At 44.3% G+C, this 12,500-nt stretch overlaps 1 protein-coding gene across 1 annotated transcript in view; it reads right to left on the reverse strand.

Moving 5' to 3' along the window:
- Window positions 1–4,847: 4,847 nt before the first annotated feature.
- LOC143508216 (protocadherin Fat 3-like) overlaps window positions 4,848–12,500 on the reverse strand; it is a gene marked incomplete at its 5' end in the record, with an annotated part of 19,954 nt that continues 12,301 nt past the window's right edge. Inside the window, 2 exons of the mRNA XM_076996708.1 lie at window positions 4,848–5,165; window positions 5,361–5,479. Of these exons, the coding sequence (XP_076852823.1) occupies window positions 4,848–5,165; window positions 5,361–5,479 (437 nt within the window). The remainder of the gene's footprint in view (window positions 5,166–5,360; window positions 5,480–12,500) is intronic.

Genomic DNA, 12,500 nt, shown 5'->3' on the forward strand with positions numbered 1-12,500 from the left:
GGAGAGAGAGAGAGAGAGAGAGAGAGAGAGAGAAAGAGAGAGAGAGAAGGAAGCGAAGGAGAGGGAGAGGAGAGAGGGAGCGAGGATCAGGCATTCAGCAGCAGTGTCTCCACAGTAGCTGATGACGGGTGGTGTAATTGGGGGGGAGACTGATCTGAGTGCAGCCGTGAAGCTTCTGGACACACAAGGAGACGCAGACACTGCAGAGGCAGGAACAGCAGAGAGCAAACGGAGAGCTATTCTTAGAGTCTTTCATCACCACACACACACACACACACACACACACACACACACACACACACACATACACACACACACACACACACAGGGGATGGGGTGTGCAAGTGAGAGGTGAAGGAGAGGATAGTGAGTCAGAGTACAGACGATGAAGGAACATAGGCATAGAAAAACCGTGAGAGAGAGAGGGAGAGAGAGAGAGAGAGAGAGAGAGAGGAGATATAGGCAATGAAATGGAGAGAAGGCTTATTAAGATATGAAGAGAGAGAGAGAGAAGTGTGAACCATAAATGCTGAGAGAATGGAGGAGAGTCCAGGATGGAGGGAATATGAGAGAGAGAGAGAGAGAGAGAGGTAGAGAGAGGGAATATTACTAAAACCTGCAGACCTGGAGTTGGAGTTGGAGACTCCCAGAACACAAAACAACACTGTCGAGACCAGCAGAGGAGAGAATTATTGTTTTAATTGAATAGCAAAAATGATGTGAACTGCAGGGTTGCCCTCTCCGAGTTCAATTCAAATTTCCACTGTATCTCCCCATCTGTCCGGGGTGTAACACTATATACCGTCACACGGCGTCGCCCCATATGAGCAATAAACAACACGCTCCCCCCAGTGAGAGCAGAGAGCATTAGAATTACATCATCCAGATCTGTTCCTTTCACTTGTTTCTATTCAATTAAGACAGTAATCCTCGCCGTCTGGCTCTGCCTTAACGAGCAGCATCGCCCAGCGTGAGCGGGTGGAGGTGAGGTGGGGGGATCCGGACTCCTCCGTCCCCATAGCACACTTAACAAAGAAGCGGGAAAGTGAAGTTTACGAACAATCAATGACATCATGAGATGAGACTCTTGAGAGTTCAATGATGTCACTCAGGGGATAAGCCCCTCCCATCTGACTGAAACGGTTCTTCCCACATTACTGCAGACTGATTGATTAATTGATCTCTTTTCTCACATCTCTATTCCATGACAAATTAGTGGTGCACATTCTGAACGGATCAGGCAGACAACAACTGATTACTTTCAAAACCCCAGATTTTGTACTAGTATAATGTAATATATATATATATATATATATATATATATATATATATATATATATATATATATATATATTATATATATATATATATATATATATATATATAATATAATATAAATGTGAACCATTAAAATAACCCTTACAACCAGTCACTGAGTCCCCGCAACCATTCCTCTCTTCCTCCCTCTCATTTCCACTTTCTGCCTTTCTCTCCTACATTTACATTCTGAGCTTTGTTCTAACTGTAGGGAGTGTGTGTAAAATAATTTCTTTGCAAGTCAATGGGACTATAGTTGGTGTCTAGGGAGCGTGTGTAAATTTTCCGTGTTACAAACGGGGGAAATGCAGAGTTGTTTTACAGAGCTGTTTTATGGAGATGTTTAATAAGCACAAGACAGCCACTCATAAAAGCCTTGCTCTACAGAGTCTCACAGCATTCAAATCAGTTTGCCTGTAACAGATTGATAGCGTTCCTCTCCCAGCTCTTTCCCAATCATCCCCGCGCTACCAAGCTTTTGGGAACGTGGCCAAGTGTCCGGATCTCTTCACTTAAGCGTTTCAATCTGCCACGTGTGTGCAACAGAGGCATAAAACAGTTTCTAGGGACGGTGTGTAAATGCTGACCAGGTTTAACTATACAAGCAGAACTGAAGTGAAGCGGCCTGTTTGGGAGTTGTTCAGATTAATGTAAACACGATGTTAATCCGGTTTCAGTAGATGGAATAAACATGCATCAGCAGCCCTGCAGGAAACAACATCATCACTGTTCCCCCAGAACATTTCTAATCATATCGTCCCCCCAGGACCTGAATTTAATCATATTCCATTAATATGAAAGCCAAAAAAGCCCTCCTGACTAAAGTGTTGTAATTCTCTCCAGAAATATTCAAATGTTTAGGGCTGTGTCTCAATCCTCAGTCAAGCCTGAATCCAAACCCATGCTGCCCTGTAGGGGACGACATCCAAACACAAGTGTCCACACCACTAGGACGTGTGAAATACACTACAACACAAGCAGCATTACCCAACACCCCTCAGGTAACTAGAAACTGGAGTAAACTAATGAACCACATACCACACAATCACTATTTTATTATAAATAATACAACCACCATTTATCATTTGTCTACTGATAAAGTTCAGTAGTCATACAAATCAATTTTACAAATTATAACAATATAGAACAAGAACAGAAGGCATCACTAAAGTTTCCCAGATTTTTCTGCCTTTTTTCATTTTTTTCGGACTTTAGCCAATGGCGTCTAGGTGAACTCAAGCATCATGAGTTCAGTTATGGCCATGGAATTATGGGGGATCTGAAAGGTGGCAGAGACAACAGACGACTGAAGTTCAAAACGAAACATCCCTCAGCTTGTGTTTCTGACAAAAACGCAACTCCTCTCATCCACAATTACATTTAGAAGCTGCTGGAACTGCCAGGTGCTCTTGGAACAGCGGCAATTTTCTCTCTGTCTTTCTCTTTCTCTCTCACTCACTCTTTCTCTCTCTCTCTCACTCAATCTTTCTCTCTCTCGCTCCCTGCTCACTGTGGCTGTGATGAATAATGGATGAGATCTGGAAGTGAAACCCCAGTTTGTCAGTAAAAAGTAAACAGCACTGGAGTAGTGGAGAAGGCAGCACTGGTTAATATCAAACCAACAATAATCTCGCCGTCTTTCTCCGAACACACAGACAATTTAATAGCCTCCTGCTCTGTACAAAATCAGATCATTTAATACAGCCATGGCAGAGAGCTGGTCCACCATCACAGCAAGAGGTTGGTCCACAACACAGCACTGCCAAACGCTTACCAAACATTACAGCACACAGACAGAGAGAGACAGGGGATGGGAGAGAGGGAGACAGACCAAAAGAGTGATGGAGAGAGACAGACAGGGAGAGGAGTGGTAGAGGGGGAGAAGATGGAGAGAGAGACACACAGATGGAGGGAAACACGCAGAGAGAGGAGGAGAGAAAGTGAGACATGCAAACTGAAAAGAGTGAGAGGGAACTGGATAGACAGATACAGACAGACAGAGGTGGTGTGAGACAGACAAACAGAGAGTGGTGGGAGAGAGACAGACACAGACAAACAGAGGTGGAGTGAGACAGACAAACAGAGAGTGGTGGGGGTGAGACAGACAGAGACAGACAGAGATGGGGGTTAGACAGACATACAGAGAGAGGTGTGGTGAGACAGACAGACAGCGAGAGGTGGGAGGGAGACAGACACACACAGAGAGAGGTGGGGGTGAGACAGACAGACAGACAGAGGTGGGAGGGAGACATACACACACAGAGAGAGGTGGGGTGAGACAGAACACCCAAGAGTTGGAAGAAGCTGACAGTTGTCACTTGTAACGAGTCTTTGTGTGTACGTGTGAGGGCAGAGGAAGAGTGAGAGAATGACAGTGTGTGTGTGTGTGTGTGTGTGTGTGTGTGGGGGGGGGGGGGCAGGTAAACTGAGCTCTGCTTTTGATTAACATATAGATAGCTTTTAGTGCACAAAGAGAAAAGAGACTCAGAATTAAGGTAGTACGTATACCTTCATTACAAATGGGGTGGGGAAGAGACCCACACACATGTACATACATGCTCTCTCTCTCTCTCTCTCTCTCTCTCTCTCTCTCTCACACACACACACACACACACACACACACACACACACACACACACACACACACACACACACACACACAGTCTTGCTTTGTTTTTCTTTACATCTACTGTCTCTCCACAATTGTCTCTTTGACTTTCAAAGTTTCGGTCTCTTTTAATGCATTAGGCAAAGAGCCTTTTTGGCCTGTCCAGCTTGCCGTGACATTGATGCTACATGTTTTCTATGGCAGATTGTATATACAGCCTGTGAAGATCATGAAGGACCACGTGGAGCTTTGCAGTATTTAACTGGATCAGAAGGCTCATTGAACCTTCAGTGGCACGGGCCAATATGGCTGCCTGCTGTAAACAATAACAGTTACTACTGATGCAAGATTAGCCAGAGGGGTAAACAGGTCGGCCATGTGTTCAACGACACACCAGTGCTAAACCGGGGGGGGGTTCTGCGTTGATGCGTGTGTGTGCATGTGTGTGTGCGTGTGTGTGTGTGTGTGTGTGTGTGTGTGTGTGTGTGTGTGTGTGTGTGTGTGTGTGTGTGCATGTGTGTGTGTGTTAATATATGTTGCTTTTGGTGGTCAAGCGTGTAATGTGGCTTCTGTTTCGGAAGCGATCCATAGAATGTCTGAGGAGTACTTTCACACTGATTTACTAGAGGAAGAAATTCAACAAAAGGGCACACACACACACACACACACACACACACACACACACACACACACACACACACACACACACACATACACATGTCTCTTTTCCTGCAGTTCCTTTTCTATCTATGATTCTACAGCTTGCCTTCGAACAGACTAACCTGTGAACTTCAGAAAGTTTTAATTAGGATCAGCTCTTCCTGCTGGCTAGCAGCAGGGGATTGTGGGTAGGAGGAGGGCCTGCTTGTGCAAAATTAATCAATCAACGGCACAGAATGCAAGTAGTACTTTTAACAGTCTATCAATAGCAGTGGTTAGCTAGCTGTCGCCAGGAAGACCTGTCAAATATCCCTGTGAAAGGTTCAGATGTATTTATCAGACACGTTTGAATAGTTACACTCATAGTTAAAGCAGCCTCACCAGTGTGGGGATTAATATTGAAGAAGTTCTGTGGGTTGCCACTGGCAATGCGGAATGAGAGGTGGGGATCAGTCATGGTGGCGTCAGGGTCCTGAGCTTGAATCTGGACGATGGACATGTCTTTGGGGGAGTTCTCAGGGACGGACGCATGGTACATGGGTTCAGAGGTCAACGGGGCATTATCGTTGACATCTTCTACCTGCACACGTATCCACACACACACACGCACACACACACACACACACACACACACACACACACACACACACACACACACACACACACACACACACACACGAGATTATATCACAAAGGAACATTCATGATTGTTCTAACAAATGCAATATAAAAAAGAAAGATTCACACACACATGAACACACACACACTCACTCACCTGAATGTAGACTTGAAGTGCAGCTGACTGAGGCACCACTCCTAAATCTGTGGCATAAACAGTCAACCAATAAGATTCTTGGGTCTCACGATCCAACATGTCCATGGTGTAGATCACTCCTACACACACACACAAACAAACAAACAAATTTAAATTAGACCTATAAGCCAAGATAAAATAAAGAAACTGCTTAATTTGAAAAAGTTTGAGCTATTAAAGTTCATCACAGCCTTCTGCCAAAGAGCTTACTTGTAAAATGAAACTAAAAATTTATTATGAAAATAAGAGATTTTGCCTTTAAAAAACAAACAAAGAAAACAATCAGAGCCGCATCAATTGCAACCGCATCCTAATGAAATGACACTAAAACCCATACGAGATGCCACGGGAGGCTGAACACATCTCCATCAACGGACCTGTGTGTTCATGGAACCCTACAAATTCAGATACAATATTATATTGGATCATCACTGAGTTGAATCTTAAGCTGAGTAAAAATCAAATCCCACTGGATGGAAGGGATAGGAAACACTGTTCAAATGACACTCCATATAATTTTGCTAAGTAAAACATTATAATATCTAAAAATCTAATATTATGACTGGGGAACAGTGAAACAACATGAGGTCACTGCCATGGCAGCTGTAATAAGAAGAATGTTGACCGCTCTGAGGAGGATCCTGTGGTCAGTGTATTCAGGAGTGAAGTTTAAGGAGGTCTTGATGAAGTCCAAGTTAACGTTGCTCAACTCTTTTCAGTGCTACCTTAAGCTTGCCCCAGGGATAGCCAGTAAATCCACTTGTCCAGGTTTAAATAAACCCTTGAGGGTTTACAGAAAAAAGTACCCACGAAGCGAAAGGTCAAGGAGGACTCCCAGCCTGCCAAAATGGCTGACCGCAGGCGGAAGGTTCCGGAACAGCCCCAGAGAGCTAGCAGCATCCGCAGAGAAAGCAGCGCTCTAATGCGCTAGCCAGGCTAATTGGACGCGAAAAGGGCGGAGTTCAGGGCGGAGGGCTGGAGCACATACACACACCCACTGTGCCCACCCTCACACTGCCAGACACAGGTAAAATACGCACTCCGCCATGTGTGTGTGTGTGTGTGTGTGTGTGTGTATCTGTGTTTATGTCTGTGTGTCTGTGCATACCTTAGTATGTGTGGTTTAGTATATATCATTCCCACACACCATTAGCTTAGTGCATTAGGGTGCAGACACTCATAAGATATTTACATCACCTTAGGGCACTTACAGGGCAGAGAGACATAGAGAGAGAGACAGAGAGAGTAAGAGAGAGAGAAAGCAGGAGACAGAGAGAGACGGGGAAGGGGGACACAGAGTGTGTAAAGATGGGGACATCAGTAGATAAGATTTAGTACGGTATAGGAACAAAGGTGGAAGAGACAGACAGGACAGGGAGTGACAGACAGGAGAGGGAGTGACAGACAGGAGAGGGAGTGACAGACAGGAGAAAGAGTGACAGACAGGACAGGGAGTGACAGACAGGCGAGGGAGTGACAGAGAGGAGAAAGAGTGACAGACAGGAGTGAGAGTGACAGAGAGGAGTGAGAGTGACAGACAGGAGAGGGAATGACAGACAGGAGAGAGAGTGATAGACAGGAGAGGGAGTGACAGACAGGAGAGGGAATGACAGACAGGAGAGAGAGTGACAGACAGGAGAGGGAGTGACAGACAGGAGAGAGAGTGATAATGTGAGATGGAAAGGAGACAAAAAACATTAGAGACAGAGAGGGACACGTACAATGAGAGACACAGAGACAGGGAGTGAGAAACAAACAGAAAGTGAGAGAATGACAGAGAGTGAGTTGGAGAATGAGAGTGGGGGGGGGTAGAAAGGTCAGGGAGCAGAAAGGGCAGTCTGCAGCACTCGTGGGGGTAATAGAACACTCACTTTAGCAAATAAGTAAGACGGATTGGGGGGTCCATCTCTACAAACCAGTCTCATCCCACTCTATTTAATACAAACCAGGGGCAGTACATCATCTAGAACATACCTGACACACACACACACACACACACACACACACACACACACACACACACACACACACACACACACACACACACACACACACACACACACACACACCAGCACTGTCCCTTGAACAAAGGGAAAGATAAAATAATAAAGCCATATTTAACATTTTTCATTTGCAAATGACATATTGAGTATGTAAGAAATGTTTCAGGCCTGATTAAAAATAAAAGCTACAGTGTGAATGTGTCCTGTCAGGTCTCTGTCTTCTTGTAGCGTGTGAGTAAGTGAGTTTAACACTGCGTAAACATTTGAGTCAGGGTAACTAAACAGTGCACAAAAGCACAGCTAGTTCACATCCTCCGTAGAGCAAAACTCTATAAACTCTATAAACTATATGAACTTTATAAAGTAGAAATGGGAGTCTACACACAAACACACACATGATGCATGAATGTATACATATGTACATAATACATGTGTATCTACAAAAATATGTATGTTTAGAATAATAACATACACACTTTACAGCGAGCATATTTTTCTGCCAAGGAACTGAATGAGTGACAGGAGATGAGTGTGTAAATCAGAGGAAAAAAGACAGATGTGGCATTCCTGCTGTCTGACCTCCTGTCTGGGCTCAGAATGATACGAGTGGAAGAGAGAGGGTCTGCCAATGTGTGTGTGTGTGTGTGTGTGTGTGTGTGTGTGTGTGTGTGTGTGTGTGTGTGTGTGTGTGTGTGTGTGTGTGTGCGTGCATCTTTGTCTCTGCTCATGAGACACCTATCAGTGTAATAATGCCTGTGATCAAATATTAATGAAATCCCAATTATCCCCACATCCTGTAGAGCATCCTATAACAGTGTGTGTGTGTGTGTGTGTGTGTGTGTGTGTGTGTGTGTGTGTGTGTGTGTGTGTGATGGAATACAAATGAACATGAAATGAGATTAGAGAGGAAGCAATGAAGAATGGTCAATGATAGAGGGGAAAAAGAGGGGAAGAAAGGAGAGAGGGAGGAAGAGAGCTTGCAAGGAAGGAGAGGAGAGAGGGAGTAAGAGAACACAGGAGGAAAAAGAGGAGAGAGGGAGTGAGAGAGCATGAGAAAGGAGGAGAGGAGAGAGGGAGGGAGAGAACACAGGAGGAAAGAGAGGAAACAGGGAGGGAGAGAACACAGGAGGAAAGAGAGGAAACAGGGAGGGAGAGAACACAGGAGGAAAGAGAGGAGAGAGGGAGTGAGAGAGATAGAGGTAAAACTAGAAACACTCTATAGAAATGAAAAGTGGACAGACTGTAAGGTTGTTTAAGGCAGGTTATGATCACATAAAGTACTGAGTGTGAGTAACTGTGGCTACCAACATCACCGGTACCAGTACCAGTACTAACCCTAGTACTGCTAATAGTGTGTGAGCTGATAGTAACAGATCAAACATGCAGCTGTAATATTCAGCTACTGTTATAATAAAAAATAGATCATGAAAAATAGCCATACCACTCCACTGAACCTGTGTGTGTGTGTGTGTGTGTGTGTGTGTGTGTGTGTGTGTGTGTGTGTGTGTGTGTGTGTGTGTGTGTGAGGAGCAGACTGGGAGCAAAAGATGATGCCTCCTGTGCTAAAGTGAGAAGCATGCAGAGTGAGCACCACAAGACCACGTTATACACCAGCTGTGCCCATCTGTACTGTACACACACACACACACACACACATGTACACACACACACACACACACACACACACACACACACACACACACACACACACACACACACACACAGTTGTGATGCACAGTTGTGATGCAGCTATACAGAATACTATACAGGGCCTAGATAATTGGGCTTTCATTAATATTTGATCACAGGAATTATTTTACTAATTAGAATATCTCACGCCCACTCACACAACCTTCCCACCACACACACACACACACACACACACACACACACACACACACACACACACACACACACACACACACACACACACACACACACACACACAGGTGTCCCCAGGAGAAGCCCAGTGGGGAAACAAGGTTGTTGTGGTTAGCACTTGTTCGGGATCTGCTGTGGTCTGAAGTAGAACGAGCAGCTCTCATCTGAACAGTCCTTGTGCGGTGACTGAGAGTGTCAGAGCTCTATACAACATACGGGATAAACCAGCACACACACAACTCACACACACCACATGTGTGCTGCACAGTGTTTGGGTGTCGAGGATTTTATATCTTGGCTCTGTATCTGTGAGCGTGTGTCTTTGTGTGTATGTGAGTGAGTGTGTGTGTGTGTGTGTGTGTGTGTGTGTGTGTGTGTGTGTGTGTGTGTGTGTGTGTGTGTGTGTACACTATGTTAGTTTATTCTCTTCTCATTTTTCGAATGTCAGTCATCTCTCAGGGGGTGGCATTCTTTAGTACACTCTCCGACTGTGTGTGTCTGTGGATGTGTGTGTGTCTGTTGGTTTGGGAACTGGAGTGTCTAATACGTACATAAACTTCCCACAACAGCACGATTGTGTGTAAGACTGTTCGTGTGTGTGTTGGGACAGTTCCATTCGGGCTGGAATATTTCATCAGAGGGGGCTGTATCCTAGCAACCTAAATAAAAAGGACGTATAACGGCTCCCAGAACCAACGGAACAGTCCCTTTAGAAAAAACGCATATTTGCAGACACATTTACATACATTCACACAAACACACACACACACACACACACACACACACACACACACACACACACACACACACACACACACACACACAGACACACACAGACACACACACATTTACATACATTCACACAAACACACACACACACACACACACACATTTACACATACACACTCACTTAAACGCACATTTACACACAAACTCACACATTTTCTCACACACACTGCCTCTCTCTCACACAAATACATGTGCACACACACAAACCAGCATGAATGACGACACACAAGAAACACAACAATCTGTTAATCCAAATATATGAGACACACTTTTAATTAAAGCAAACCAATTATCACCCTATCAGGGGCATTAGTATGTGACGTTAGCAAGCATTTGTATGTGTGTATGTGTGTAAGTGTATGAGTTGTTATACCAGTGTGTGTGTGTGTGTGTGTGTGTGTGTGTGTGTGTGTGTGTGTGTATACCACTGTGAATAATGTGAATAAGCTTTACCATGTTAGGTTTATACAGACGTGGGTGGTTCATACCCTGTATGTTCCACATTAGGAGTGAGAGAGAGAGAGAGAGAGAGAGAGAGAGAGATGTGTGTGTGTGTGTGTGTGTGTGTGTGTGTGTGTGTGTGTGTGTGTGTGTGTGTGTGTGTGTGTGTGTGTGTGTGGGTGTGTGTGTGTGTGCATGTGTGCCTACATCTGTGTGTAGCACTATATTGTGTCTAGGAGTCCAACATGTCATGTGGGCGTGTGAAGGGTGTCCAGGTTTGTGAGTGCAGGTCTTCTATAAGGGGACAGGGACAGTAGGAGGACAGCAGGACTCACACATCTCTCACTTGGACTTCGTGGCAGCGGAGAGAAGACATTACTAAAGATGGAGAGAGATGGTGAGAAGGAACTGGGGAGGAGTGACGGAGGATGGGAGGAGTCAGTGAGGATGGGAGGAGTCAGGGTGGATGGGAGGAGTCAGGGTAGATGGGAGGAGTCAAGGAGGATGGGAGGAGTCAAGAAGGACAGGAGGAGTCAGTGAGGATGGGAGGAGTCAGTGAGGAGGACAGGTACAGGATTCATCATGGAGCCAACATGGGAAGTTTGGGAGTATAAAAAAGAGCAAATAAGACCAGAGTTTCAAGTGTGGTCTTTCAACTATCCCCTATTCCCTATTCCCTATACCCTATACCCTAGCTACACCTATAATTGCAAAACATTCACAGAATTGACCACAAAAGCTTTGATCCATATGGTAAATGTGCCCACCCTAATGACTCTGGTATAGCCAGTTCTCCATACTCTCATCTCTTCTTAAATTAACTTATCAGTGGAAAAACCCCATTAGGCCAAACAAACCAAAAATAAATCAATAAACAACAAAAGTGATTCACCAACACTGGAAAGAACCAGTCAGGGGTTACTCAGCTATGTTGGTTTCTTTTTTAGCAACAAAGCAGTGACAATGGTTTGTGTGCATACATGTGTGTGTGTGTGTGTGTGTGTGTGTGTGTGTGTGTGTGTGTGTGTGTGTGTATACCATTGGCAGGATCTGTCTTACACTGGACTCTGAGCATGCATTGACAATTAAGAGCCAACGGCTGCCACTGGACAGGATGGATAATTAGCTTCCATCCCACATTACATGCAGCTAGTCTGAGATTCCTCCATAAAATCCTCAATTCATAATTTATTATTGCTTCACAGGGACACTCCTCCAACCATAGGGTGGTATCCATGGCAGCGCATATTGTCACATTGCAAAGAAAAGGCAAAAAACAGCATATGAAAAAAGAGTTGTGTTTATGCAACCTAAATTCATTATTTTCTTGTGCATGGCTTTTAAATAACCATAGATTAGACTACAAAGGTAATGTTTAAAGGTGAAGCCAGCTCAAAAGTCACATGGTAATGTTATGTTCCAGAAGAAACAGAATGAAAACTTGCACGATACCATTACTGATTAAAATCATCGCAATATCCAGTATAGTTTATCAGAACCTCTTGTAAATTCTGAAGTTCGTCTGTCTATGCTTGACACAGTCATGACATCAAGGCCATCGCATATGTAACTGAAGCAGGAGGGACCCTGAACTCTGGTGCACGTCTGGAGTGTTATCACTAAGACACCATGTCAAGTGAGATGAAAATTATTCCATTAAATTTACTGAGAGGGAGAAAATTAATCCGTTACTGGTAAATGACGTGCAACAAAAACGAATCTAATGTTATTCATGCTCAGTCTATTCATTCCAACATATCTGATATCACAAAGTCGGTGCACAGAGAAAGCTCCTCACAATGTGACAAAACGAGATGTTTATAAAGGAGCTGTTTACTGAACAACTGATCCTAGAACAGCCCCTAGGACCCAGGACGAACTCATCAAGATCCAGAAACAGTAGAAATGTGAGTGTGAACATGTGTGTGTAACCTTCCATTAGCTAGATAAAGGTAATTGACAAAAGGATGAATGAATGAATGAATGA

Source organism: Brachyhypopomus gauderio, unplaced genomic scaffold (genome assembly GCF_052324685.1).
Source record: "Brachyhypopomus gauderio isolate BG-103 unplaced genomic scaffold, BGAUD_0.2 sc839, whole genome shotgun sequence".
NCBI classification, from domain to species: Eukaryota; Metazoa; Chordata; class Actinopteri; order Gymnotiformes; family Hypopomidae; genus Brachyhypopomus; species Brachyhypopomus gauderio.